This window comes from Rousettus aegyptiacus, unplaced genomic scaffold (genome assembly GCF_014176215.1).
Source record: "Rousettus aegyptiacus isolate mRouAeg1 unplaced genomic scaffold, mRouAeg1.p scaffold_m13_p_10, whole genome shotgun sequence".
Taxonomy (NCBI): domain Eukaryota; kingdom Metazoa; phylum Chordata; class Mammalia; order Chiroptera; family Pteropodidae; genus Rousettus; species Rousettus aegyptiacus.
Window position 1 is genome coordinate 66,533,614 of NW_023416285.1, and position 14,092 is coordinate 66,547,705.

At 34.2% G+C, this 14,092-nt stretch overlaps 1 protein-coding gene across 14 annotated transcripts in view; it reads left to right on the forward strand.

Moving 5' to 3' along the window:
• Positions 1 to 14,092, forward strand: part of FRYL (FRY like transcription coactivator) — a 228,821-nt gene that overhangs the window by 184,060 nt on the left and 30,669 nt on the right. For 10 of the 14 annotated variants that reach the window (XM_016128140.2, XM_016128138.2, XM_016128139.2 and 7 more), the window contains 8 exons: positions 317 to 521; positions 1,551 to 1,672; positions 2,523 to 2,713; positions 4,083 to 4,177; positions 5,207 to 5,814; positions 6,093 to 6,190; positions 10,006 to 10,176; positions 11,832 to 11,972. In XM_016128140.2, the coding sequence (XP_015983626.2) occupies positions 317 to 521; positions 1,551 to 1,672; positions 2,523 to 2,713; positions 4,083 to 4,177; positions 5,207 to 5,814; positions 6,093 to 6,190; positions 10,006 to 10,176; positions 11,832 to 11,972 (1,631 nt within the window). The remainder of the gene's footprint in view (positions 1 to 316; positions 522 to 1,550; positions 1,673 to 2,522; positions 2,714 to 4,082; positions 4,178 to 5,206; positions 5,815 to 6,092; positions 6,191 to 10,005; positions 10,177 to 11,831; positions 11,973 to 14,092) is intronic. The other 4 variants (XM_016128134.2, XM_036227952.1, XM_016128132.2 and 1 more) reach the window with 3 other exon arrangements.

The window sequence follows — 14,092 nt, forward strand, 5'->3', positions numbered from 1 at the left end:
GGAAATATACCAAAACATTAGGAAACTGCCACTTTCAACCTTTCTTCAGCAGATGGCAGCAGAGGACTGCAAAGTAAATCCAAATAGTTACGTTTTAATAATAAATAAGCTGTGAAACGTTTGCCAAAAAACTCGCTTGACGTAATTTGGTGCTTATGAGGCTCCAACAGAAGGAGCGCTGATTTGTTTCAGCTAGCGCTAACAGAGTCCTTCAGGCACCCCATGTAAATCTGTAAGGGACCGTATAGTTCAGTTCTTTAAACATTATGTGAAATTCTTTTAGGTTTTGTTATTCACAATAGTCTTTCTCTTTCAGCAGGTGTTAGTGATTTTATACCTGATTACCAGCCCTCCCCTATGACTGACTCAGGGCTTAGCTCAAGTTCTACCTCTTCTAGCATCAGCCTAGGAAATAACAGCGCAGCCGTTTCCCATCTGCACACCACTGTCCTCAACGAGGTCGACATCTCAGTAGAGCAGGACGGAAAAGTCAAAACCCTCATGGAGTTCATTACCTCAAGGTAATATTTGCAGTTCTTACTATTCCAGCAACATATGGGTGTCAAGTTGTTCTTCCATTTGTCAGCTACAGTGAACCTATTTTTTTTTTTTTTTGAAGTGCCATTGATTTGAAGTACACAGGTTTGTATTGTGCAACATCTAGAAAATTATTGTGCCGCCTAAGACTTTCTTCTTTGGCGTTCACATTGTTATACCTGGAAAGGGCCTTAATCGTGTCTGGATACCAAGTGCCAAGAGAGAATATTATATTATCTAGATACGTATTTCACTTTCATTAACTACTTCACCAGTCAGTTATAAGATATTTATGGTATATAAATATACCATACTCCCTTACTTATAGAGCTACGCAAAGCTCTTTAAGTAAGGAAGGAACCTAGGTGAGGAGAAAGGAGCTGGTGTTTGATAGCAAAAGCAAAATTTCAGGGGCATGGGAAACAAAAGTGTGTTCGGAAATGGTGAGTAAACCAGTCTGTCTATAATGCTAAGGAAAGAGAGTTTCTAGACAAGAAAGCTTACGAGAATTCAAACTGGAGGGCCGTGAAGCCTAGGCCATACGTTATAGATCTCTTATCTTTCAAGAAAGGAGACTTTATTGAAAATCTATTTTCAATGACCATTATTCTGTCCTAAATCTCCCCTGTTGTTTTTGCTAGTAAATTATTTTCTTTGCACTATAATCTAAATATAGTCTGGCCTCTACAAATTGTGTTTCAACCTTTAACACATAAGCAGTAATAACCGGTACTCTTCTCATTTGGCAAAATTTGTCATCTTTTCCTACTACCTCTGAGACAATTTGACTGTAATGATGGAGGATTGAAATTAAATGTATAACCTGAACCTTCTTCTATTTGCTATTGTTCATAACTTATTCATGTATCTAAATAGTAATAGTAGGCTATGTGACCATGTGACATGCTGTTTGATTTATTCAACTACTATCCCTTCTAACTACAAAGGTCCTACCTTTTAGGCCAATATGAAAGTTAAAAACCAAGGGAATTACATCTGTTCTCTGTTTTCAGAAAAAGAGGGCCTCTTTGGAACCATGAGGATGTTTCTGCCAAGAATCCTAGCATAAAGAGTGCTGAGCAGTTAACTACATTTTTGAAACATGTGGTTTCTGTTTTCAAGCAGTCAAGCTCAGGTATCTTTCAATAAATATTTCAGATATTTACTTTCCATGAAATATTTGAATATTTCAAAACTTCTGATAGTGTTTAGTAAAAAAGTTGACAGTTGTAATGCCTAAAATAAAAAGTTGTAGACAGGTTTTCTTTTTTAACCCATTAGTGATAATAGATTTGTTTTGTTTGAAGAAGTTACTACTAAAAAATAAAAAAGCTGCTTGTTACGTTTTGGGGTTCTTAGTTTCATGTATGATAGCTTCATAGAATTATAATACAATTGTATAAAATTTAAAAATTACATTAAAGAACATGTGTAGAAGTAACAAGATTTTATATTTTTTATACAGGTACAGGCTTCTGTGATCTAAAATTAAACACATTCCAAAAATTATAGTAAAAATGTATGTGTTGAAAGCATTGGTTCTCAACTAAGGGCATTTTTGCCCCTCTGGATGTTTGGCAATGCCTGGAGATGTTTTTGTCACACTTGGGGTCAGTGCAGGTGGTTACTACTGATATGTAATTGAGTAGAAGCCAGGGACACTGCTGAACACTGTACACTGCTCAGAACACCCCTCGCAGCAAAGAATTATCTGGCTAAAACATCAGTCGTGCTGAGGTTGAGAAGCCCTGTTCTTACAGATTACTTCCCTGGAGATTAGAATGAAGAGTTGTCTAAAATGTCAATGGAAACAGCATTGACTCATAAAATTTGAAACGAAAACAGCATTGACTCATAAAATTTGAGCGCCTACCCATTTTGCCTGGTACCGTGCCAGGCGCTGGGTTTAAAATGTTTAGCCGCTGATTATAACCCCTATATTCAGAAAAACAAGAACCATCTTCTCGTTTCTTTTCTTTGCACAGAAGGAGTTCATTTGGAACATCATCTTAGCGAAGTTGCTCTGCAAACAGCACTTTCTTGTTCTTCTCGACACTATGCTGGGAGATCCTTTCAGATTTTCAGGGCCCTAAAACAGCCTCTTTCTGCAAGTACACTTTCTGATGTTCTCTCCAGACTTGTGGAAACTGTAGGGGATCCAGGAGAAGATGCACAGGTATTTCATTAAATTGTTTCAGCAGTTATTGAGCATCTAGTCCTAGTCAAGGACGGAGTGCCAAATATAGATTGCCCGCAGGTGGAGCTAGATCATGGTCAGGTAGGATTATTAATGTCAAATGTTAACAAGCAGGCAAAGAATTAAGAAACAAAGTTTTATAATTAATATTTAATAACTTACTAATCAAATCAAATAGTTTAGTGACTTGTTAGAGGAAGCTTTATATTTATACACACACACAGAGTCCTGGATATTACCCCAGGGTGACCACAAGGCAAAAGAGATAAGAAGTTAAATTTCAATGTAAAATGGAACAATGAATTTCATTCTCTAAGATAAATTAAGTGAAATATTGGCAATAAGGAACTTAAGTCTATATGGATGAATGATTTTATTAACACTGTTCGAGACACTGGGGAATACAGTAGTGAATAAGACAAAGTTCCTGGCATTCTGGAGCTCACATTCCTTTGGGGAAATAAACCTTTAACCCAGCAGTAATATGTAAGACTATTTTACATAGTGATAAATGCTACGAAAATAAGGTAGAGAAACAGTTAAAGAATGATGAGAAAGAGAGAGTAGTTTTATTTGTGACCTTCAGAAAAGGTGATTTTTAAACACGAGCTTAAGAAGTGAATCCTGTGAAAATCTGGGGAAGAACATTTTTGGCAGAGTGCAAAGGCCCTGAGGCAGGAGCAATAGGCTTTTTTGAGGAAAATCAGGCAAACCAGTGTGGCTAAAATGTATCAGATGGAGGCATCCAGAGGCAGAAGGTTGATGAGGTAGGCAGGTCTGGATCATGTGAAGCCTAGTAGGCCCTGGTGAGAGGTGGTGGTTTATTCTGAATTGGTGGGAAACCACTCACAGGTTTTGATGGGAAGGTAGGTGATGAATATAATTTGCTTTTCAAAAACTCGATCTGGTAGCTAGATGGCGTTCTTAGGAAGGCAAGAGTAAAATTAAGGGGGCGTTAGTTAAGAGGCTATTGTAAGAATCCAAGCTGAAATGGTGGTAGCTTAGATTGAGGGAAGCTATGGAAATAGAGAAAAGGAGTCAGATTTAGGATATATTTTAAAAGTAACATTTTCAAGATTTGATGATAGAGTCAATTAAGATATGAGAGAAAGAAACAAGGATGGTTGCTAGATTTCTAACCTAAGCAATTTTGGATGTCTTGCGGTGCCGTTATAATCAATTTATACCATTAGTTTGATGAGTCTTCATCAATCAGCAAGATCACATTGCTCAAGAGTTTAATCACTTTGTAATGTTAATGTGGAGTTTGTTCTATTTTTAAATCTCATCGGGAAGTCCGTTGCAATTTTTTTCCAGAGCATAATTAAAGTCTGCCCTTTTTCTCTAGGGATTTGTGATTGAGCTTCTTCTAACATTGGAATCTGCAATTGACACTTTGGCTGAAACGATGAAGCATTATGATCTTCTTTCTGCCCTTTCTCAGTAAGAATTTAAACCAGGCAACCTGTAGATTTATATTTTGAACTTCAATCGCTAAATATGTGTATCTGTTACATTATATTATTCTTATACTGGTAGTAAGAATGACACCAAAGAATTCAGATGAGTTACCAGTGGGAAAACGAGCCTCAGACAGTGAGAATGCAAAAAGTCAGAGAGCTAAATAAGTGCGAGTGTTGTTCCTCTGCTGTCCTGGTCAGAGATGTGCTACTTGGGCTTCATTGACAAGCTCCATTCCTGCCACACTCAGCATCCCTCAGGACTCACACATTCCACATATGTTTCTTCACCCTAGAGCTGCCTCCTTCCCACTTTCTCCTCTTTGCAAACCCTGAATTGACTTATCCTTCAAGTCCCAACTCACATGTCACCTTTTCTAACCGCCCCACCCCCACCCCAGGGAGTTTTCTGACTTCCCCAGGGAAGTGCTAATTATTCCATCCTTTGGGTTCTTATAGTGTTTTCTTCTATATTTGAATAACAGCAATTAACAAGTTATAAATGTATCCCTTACATGTCACTCTCCCCCAGTAGATTTTATCTAATAATCTTTGTATTTTGCATTCTGCTGGTACATTTAAAAAACATTCTGTAATTATTTTTAATTAATGTTAAATGTGAGAGAGACAAATCAAAAAATTTTTTGAGTTTTGTTCTTTTGGAAAGAGTATGCATTGACAGAAATAAAGCCATTGGGACCATCAAGTTTGGAGCTAAGACAAAAGGGTCTGCTTTGGACCTAATGTTTGCTAAATCCCAGAGCTGAGTTATCCATGATTGGTATAACAGGATTTTCGCTTCTAGTCAAACTTCCAACTCAAAAGAAACAGTTTGCCACACTAAAAGATACTGTTGTACATTTTGTTTTAATATGGAGGAAAGAACTCAAACTTGATTAAGCAAAGTCAGATAAAAATGATTTTTCCTGGTTACCATTTTTCAGTGTTTTCGAGAGTAAAATTAATATAGCAAAACAAGTGATTGCGCATGCGTTCTTTTCTTTTTTTAAAGAACCTCATACCATGATCCTATAATGGGAAACAAGTATGCAGCTAACAGGAAAAGCACTGGACAACTCAATCTAAGCACAAGTCCCATTAATAGTAGCAGTTATTTGGGATATAACAGTAATGCAAGAAGTAACTCTTTGAGATTAAGTTTAATTGGTGACCGAAGAGGTGACCGGCGGCGGAGTAACACACTGGATATAATGGATGGACGGATAAACCATAGCAATAGTTTAGCAAGGACTAGAAGCCTCTCCTCTCTAAGAGAGAAAGGATTATATGATGTGCAGTCCACTACTGAGCCTACCAACTTGATGGCCACCATTTTTTGGATAGCAGCATCTTTATTGGAATCGGATTATGAATATGAATACCTCCTGGCTCTCAGGCTTCTCAACAAACTGCTTATCCATTTGCCTTTGGATAAATCAGAGAGTCGAGAGAAGATTCAAAATGTACAAAGCAAATTGAAGTGGAATAATTTTCCGGGCCTTCAACAGCTCTTCCTTAAGGGTTTTACCTCAGTTTCTACACAAGAAATGACCGTGCACCTACTCAGTAAACTCATTGCTGTCTCCAAACACACACTGGTGGATCCTTCCCAGTTGTCAGGTGATGTTAATAGAATTGCTCTTACTCTTTGTCTTTTAATGTTAATACTGTCTAAACTAATCATTTATTTGTAAATCTACTAATTTCTGCTTTTCCACAGTTAACAGGTTTTTAAATATGTGAAATAGCCTAAATTCTTTGGTAAAAGCAAAACAATTTAGAAGATTGAGGAAATAAAAAGAAAATGGTTTCTGTGAACCATTAAAAAAATACCTTTAGCTTTTAAAATGATGTGCAATAAAATTAGTTATTGTTTGCTTTTTTTTTTTTTTTGATAGGCTTTCCTCTTAACATCCTTTGCTTATTGCCTCACTTAATCCAGCATTTTGACAGCCCAACTCAGTTTTGCAAAGAAACAGCTAGCCGAATAGCAAAGGTAAGCAAATGTTATGCTGAAAGATAACACTAGAGGGAGATTATTTGGAGTTTGTCTTAATGGGGTGGGGAAGACCTTTTTATTGTCACTAACTTTGTGATTTTCACATCAAAATTTTTATTCTTTTTATGCATGTAAAGGAGTTATATAGAAATGATATGTTATAACTGCTCAAATGACAGTGAATTAAATTATTTATTAGAGTTAACACTCTTCTGAGTTAGTCTTTTACTGTTCCATTTCCCTACTTTATCCTCTACCTTTCTGGCAGTTCCTAATTCATTTGTTTACTAGCAAATATTCACTGGGTTAGGTGCTAGAAATACAATGATAATTAAAGTAGATGGAATACCTACCCTTGTGGGTCTAATAGTAGGGATGCAAACAAGGAAGTACACAATCATCATAGGGTCTGGGAAGTACAGTACTCTAGGAGCCCATAAAGCAAATCTTCCTCTAGGAAGTCATATCTAAGCTGACACTGAAGGCCGAATAGCAAAAACCGAAGTAAGATCCCTGGGTAAGAAACAAAGAGCAGGGCTGAGGGTGGAAGTTTTCTAGGCAGAAGAATTTGCATGTGCAAAGTCCCTGAGGAAGAAGTGGCATGATGTATGTTGGGATTCTCAAAGTTCTCTCTTCCTTCATATTTATCTTTTCCTTTTAATACTCTCTTCATCTTCTCTCTGTCCTTTATTCTTTTTTCCTTCTTTATTTGGCTCTTTCCCTCCTGTTGAACAGTTCTGAAACAGTAATGTAGCTGGTTTTAAATAATCTGTTAACATAGGTTTAAAAGTGCTGTATAGCTCTTAATCTTAATTTTGAAAGAATATGATTTTGACATTTTATATTTTTAATTTCCTCTCTTAATAACTACAAAGAATATTTTAGCTTCTGCTTAAACTTAATTCTTAAAATTTTTTGCTCACATTCAGTCTCGAAAATAAGGCTTTTCAAACTGAAAATAAAACATTACAAGGAGTTGTATAAATTTATAAGTAATATACATACAACAGGAAATTAGGTGAACTGAGTCGGGCATGGGGTGAATGAATGGCAATATCAGTGAGATAACTAGCCCTGGGAGAAAAAATTAGAGAAGTCTGCAACAGAAGGGAACAAGCAAGTAAGAATTCTCTGGAAGAACTTTTTATATAAGCAATTTTTTTTAAAAGCCGAGATTTAATTAACAAGTAGAATAGCAGTAAAGGGAAAGAGCAAGCACCTATATAGCCACATAAAACACACACCTCTCCATGGCCCAAATGTCAACACCGGTAAGGGCAAATTTATCTCTGGGTGCTAATGTAGTGAAAAATAATAAAATAGCAATCCCATTAATCACATCAACAGTAGCAAGAATAACAACTTTTCCATTTTTTAATATATAATATTTAATAAATCTTCAAGTAATTAGTATAAGATTTTTTCTAGGTTTACTCTAGTAAAGCATTAACAGTAATACTGTTAAGTCCATTCCTAATTAAATTTCTAAATAAATTAGATATGGAGAGATCTTCAACACAATCATTTTAAAAGCATGTATTTAAAAAGAAGAGCCATTAGAGTTAATGGAAACACTTCTGTTTTGATTATTTGCCTAAAAATCCCAACAATGTGTATTTGTATTAATGAGGTCTAAAAGTGATATATAAAATAATTTATTAAAATAATTCATTTTAATATTCTAATGACAAATTAGGAAAATGTCATGAACAAGGATTTTTTTTTCCTACGTGAAGGATAAGAAAGAAATTATTAGGGGAAAAAGTATATTGGTTTACTTTGGGATTTCAGGAATTTAAAAAGCATAAATCCCCTAATAAGGAAAGTAGAAGCTTTTATGAATATCAACTGAAATGTGTTGAGTAGCTCCCTGCTAAGTGCCAGGGTAACTGAGGAGCACAGCTTGGCCTGGCCTGAAGGGTTTGGAAGCCCACGGAGTGTCAAGCCTCTTCTGTCATAACTGAGGCAAAGAATAGAAAATTCTAAATATCTTTTTTTTAAGCAATCAAATATCTAGCTTTCTGTGAGTCATGAATTGTTTTTGAGTCTGTTTTCTTCCTGTTGAGCAGCACACATAGGTTCCATCTGTTTGCTTTCAGCAGCCTGCAGGATGTGAATTAAATTGGTTTCTTAATTATTCTCTCACTTAAACTGTTGAGTAATTTTCTGCCATTATGTGCTTCCTCACTATGCAAATATAGTTGTACTGTTTATTCCTTTGGAGACCACAGAATTTCAAAATGAGGCAACACTTAGGACAAATATTGTCTTTTTTAACTATTCATTATAGCAAAAATAGCATGCTAAAAATGTTTATTATAAGACACTTTTGGATCATATTTTAACCTGGTAATTCAAATTTTTCAAAATTAAATCTAAGCCATTTGTTTTATTATAAAATTTCACAGCATGTATTCCAAAGAATTTTTTTTTAAATAGGCTTTTTAAAATCATTCTTTAGAAAAAAATATTCTTTAGGAATATAAGAATTTTATAGGAATGTATAGGAATGTCTTATTCTTCAGGAAAATTTTTTATAAAGAATTTTTTTCTTATGTGATATTTTAATAGTAGGATAAATTATTATATTTTTAAATACAAATAAGAAATATCAGCCAAATGTTTTTTTCCTCCTTGTGCCTCTTTTATGGGTAAGAGGCTAATGATTCATGAACTCAACTACTTTTAATGACTTCATAAAGTAACTTACAACATACTGTGTTAGTTAGTCTCTGCACAGTCTTGCATACCTTCATATCTTGGGCTTATCCAGTGATAATGTCCACATGGTGAAACAAAATAAAAGAGTCATCTGAAAATTGAAATTACAGTATGTATATTTTAAAAGATAATACTTTCTTTACTCATTACTCTAGGCAGTTTGTGAAAATACATACAAAATATCAATAAGATGGGAAAAATAAGTGAGGAAAATGGAAAAAGGAGAACTAAAAGAAATATCAGTGAGACGAGCCTTTTACAGTAGATAGCAATACAAGACCAGCTGGCTGTTTCACAGTTCTGCGTTGTTTGGGTGTTCCCCAGAGGATAAGGAACAGCCTCACCTATCTCTCAGGGAGCAAAACAGGCTAAGAAGGTACCATTTGGTTAGTTAGGTCCCCCCAAACGTTTGTTGATTCAGATTCCTCAGTACTTTAACAAACTATAGGAAGTCGATACATTTTGAAGTGGCCTATAAATGATTCGCTAAGGACCTTAAAAGCTGATGAGGTCTAGGTGGTTTCCTGAAGAGCAGTTTGGGGTCCACCCCGCAGATTGCCACCTATTGGAGATGCAGAACTCGGTTTTATAGAGTCCAATTAAGTCCTTTGAACATATCGCACACATTGAGGCTCTCTGCAATTGACTGCTCTGCTGAGACTCCGGGCAGCTTGTGACGATAGCGTTTCTTCCTTGCCACAGCAGCTCTGAACCTCTCTGAGAATTCCCAGGCGGAGCCTGCCTATGCACCAAACCATGGACAGATTTTACAAAACGAAACTGTTACAAAACCATGTCCGGGTTTTTACCAAAGACAGTTTTACTGGGCATCAGACTGAAAAACGCATACTATTTAACAGAATTCTGTGTTTGACAAATTAATCGTCTTTCCATATTATCTGTTAAGTTATTCCCTTAAGAATGCCCTGTGCTTTTTTTCTCTTCTGTTAACTTTTCTATTGTATTGAAATAAAATGCATTAAAACTTCAACATATACATCTAAATTATTTCATTAAATGCATTTAATACAAAATCAAGTTTAAACTTGTATCTTCGCTTTTGGTGAATGGAATTGTTTTGTTTTTTCTAGGTTTGCGCAGAAGAAAAATGCCCAACACTTGTCAATCTGGCACACATGATGAGTTTGTACAGTACACACACATATTCCAGAGACTGTTCTAACTGGATCAACGTAGTGTGTAGATACCTGCATGACTCCTTTTCAGATACTATGTTTAATCTTGTGACTTATCTTGCAGAGGTAAATTTACCAAAAAATGGGGGGAGAGATTTTTTTTAACTCCTGTGGCAAAACTTTTAAGTAGACTTATTTCTAGAAGGAGCACTTATACTAATCTTCAAATTATCTTTGAGAGTGAGTATACATCTCCTTTTAAACAAAAATATAGCTAAAACCTTTCAAGTATAAAGTTTGTATAAAGTTTTTTTTTTCATTTACACTGTTTCTTCCCATATTTATTTCTTAAGCGATATAAACTCAATATTAACCTCAATTTTATTTAAAATAGAAAATGGGTTTTTAGCGGTATTGATCATAGAGATTGGTTATAATATTTGTTTCTACAAAATTAGTTCTTGACTTTGAAGTCTGTTTTAGAATAACACAGTATGCAAAGGCATTTCCTCTGGGGGATTTTTTATTTTGATGATACATTTGCTTCCTAATCTAAAATGTGGTTTTGGTGGCTAAAAATGGAACAGCATAAAAAGTTAATATTTGTTGAGGAAGCAACTTCATGCTTATTAGTAAGTTACTGAGTAGATACCCACCCACCTCAAAAGGAAGAAATTCCTAGTCACTAAAAATGTTCGTCAGCTTATAATAAAGTAATACCTTCCTTTAAAAAAAGTTGACCTCTAGAAATTAAACTTAAAATACTGTCTAAACTTAAAAGACATTATTCATAACTTAGTAAGTGTTGTAAATATTGCTCCTAACACTTTTAACTTAGCTATGTTGACCATCATGAAAGGCTTCAGGACAGGCGTGAACTTTTAAAGTGTTGGTTTTGATAAGTTTGCCCCCATCAACTTTATATTTAAGAGAGCTGACAGTGTGAGCTACCTGTCTGACAGCTTTCTAATCTGAATGAATGCAAGTCTGTAGGGTTATATTATACCTTTAGGGCAAGAGCTGAGGTAAAACCAGTCCTAACCTCCTTAATCAGCTTTGAGTTTAAGTGCCTTTGACCAGCTCCACTTTTCGCCACCATAAAGCTCACCACTAAAGTAGCACTAGTTCTCCCTGAAGATCCAATCAGGGGTTCTAAGATCTGGAACTGGCACCACACAGCCTGCTGTGTGCCGCACATGGGCAACGTTTGTCCACTCTGTAGAGAGAACACTTTGCCGCAAATGTTACTCTTCCTAGTGAAAGATATCCTTTCTGTACTATTATTAATAATCATCAGAGTATTACCAACAATAGTACTAAAGTAGTTACATATATTTAAAACTATATGTATTTAATTGAATTGTCCTGTAAACCCTAGGAGGTTGGTGGTATCGCTATTTTATTTTTACAAATCAAGGCTCAGGGAAGTTAAGAAATGTGTCCAAGATCACATAGCTAATAAGAGACTGATGTGAATTCCTTGGGGTAATTATTTTTTGGTGATACTGATAATAGTGTTTTTTCTCTTTACCTAAAATAAATGGTAGTCAATTAAATTAGGTAAGGAAATTAAAGAAAACACAAAGATTAAGATGAAAAACATCTGATTTTCCTTTCTGAACCAAAGACAAATAAAAATAATAAACATTACCTTTTACCTTTTTTAGTCTCTGGGTTTCTAATCTATAAATTTTTGGCTTAAATCTTGTTTTTCAATATCATAAGTGTAAATGTTTACATTTACAACCTGATTAAAGTATATTTTTTAATTTTACTTTTAGCTGTTAGAAAAAGGATTGTCCAGTATGCAGCAGTCATTACTACAGATCATCTATAGTCTTTTGAGTCATATTGACCTCTCTGCTGCCCCAGTCAAGCAGTTTAATCTGGAGATCATAAAGATTATTGGCAAATATGTACAGGTGAGTGACCACAGAATGGTGCCTGATAAAAAGCACCAGATATTTAAAAAATATCAGACTCGGTTTAATGTTAATGATAACAAGTCACCTGGTATATACTGAATTTCACCTTTGAACTATCCATTAAGAAAAGCCTTGCTGAGCAGATTAGTATGTGGATATAATTTATCAAAGTATACAAACTCTTTAAGAACTTTAATAAACTAATATTTCCTGTTCACTAAATTTGCATTCACTGCAGCGAAACTTACCAATGGAAACACTTGGCTAGCAATGAGTTTATATCCTAGTTCATATCTGGAAGTAATAAACCTGTATTAAAATATTTTCTATACCTTTAGGTAATCCAGGTTATTTTTTAGATTCCCTTGAAAATCAGTGATTGCAAATATTCCCAAAACATAAGATTTTTTGGTGATCCTGTTTATCTTCTCTATCTTATAAAATCTCTCAATAAGTAAAGCTTCCCCAAGTAACTATTATATTTTTTTCTAAAATACATTGCTTTTTACTTCATAAAGCATAAAGGTGTTAACTCATCAGACATTTGGCTGGCTCTCCCATAGAAATATATACTACATTAAATTACTAATTTATGAAACATAGATATATTTCGTTTGTTCAAAAACACAAGCTCGCATGCCTGCCCACTGGGCTGGTAAGTAACTATAAGAGGGCATAGGTTTGTATCTGAGTGAATGGTACATTCCACATCTAAAAAGAGCAGCACAGCTTAGCTTACCCTGATGGTCGCCATGTTGGAGTACAGGTCCAGTCTGTCCACAGTTTTAGAATTTTTAAAGAGAAGCTGGAAATGGGTATTTCTCCAAAATCTCCTAATTTCAAAATGTAGACTTAACTTTTTCAAATTTATTTATAATACGAGGTTGAAATGTGATATTGGTAACATAAATTTTAATATAGCTAGAGTATATTCTTAAATGTTGTGTGAACCAATGTCATATTTAGGTGATGGGTCATCATAATCAGTGACTTTTATTCAAACATTCAACATTTTACAGAATGTTGAATGATAATCTTTTACATTTAAAACACAACTACTCATATAATATGTGGAAACATTTCTGAAAAAGGGTTAGCATTTTATAGTGCTCAGAGCCTTTAATTATTTTTGTCAGAAAAAAAAAATGATTGTTTTTATTGTCATAACTTTGTTGAATGTAAACTTTTATACAGTGATATTCTTAAAATGTCAATATTATGTGGATTTTTTTATCACTTTAAACATTTTGTGCTTTAGGTGCCTTCATATCAAGATGTCATTGACTAAATTGAATAACTCAGTTCTGCTACAGATTTTTCATTTCTTTTTGTTGTTTTAATGGTGTTTCCCACCTCTAGAATTGTTAGCTGTGAAACAATGTATATAATACAAGGTTGAAATGTGATATTGGTAACAAATTTTTAAAAAGTAGTTTTTTATATGTGTTCTTTTAAGTAGCTAGTAAGGGGAAAATATTATAAGTTCTTTATTAGACATTGATTTTTCTCTACATATACATTTATCATGTAAATTATTTCTAAATTATGTTGTAGAAATATATAAATTTTTAAAAAGCAGAAAAACTCAAAAACATAGCTATCATATGTGTAGGGAGAAGAAAGATTACTGCATAACTCAGTAATCTCTGAGCATCACTTTAACACAGTATTTATACCTAATATTTAGGGCTTGGGTCATCAACAAAAATCTAAATTTCTTTTAGCATTTTCATGTCTAAAAATGTATGCATTAAAATTTTTTATCTCTAAGACTTAAAATATTTAGAGCCATAAAACTATAAACTTCATTCATCTAGAAAGTTCACATATACATAACCCTTTGTTTACCACTACTGCTAGATACTTTATTGGAATTTCTAAATTAATAATATTTATAAAGCATTATTGGGAGAAATGCAAGATATTCTGATGTGGTAGCAATATATATATTATCTCATAAGACTAACATTACAAATAACTTGGTTTTTTTTCTTTTGTAACTCAGATCCTCTGTTAAAGACCTCAAAGTAAAAATGATTCATAAACATTTTTGTAGGAACAATATTTTCATCACTTACAGTAACTAAATTTCTGTTCCTAATTATGTTTTTGTAACT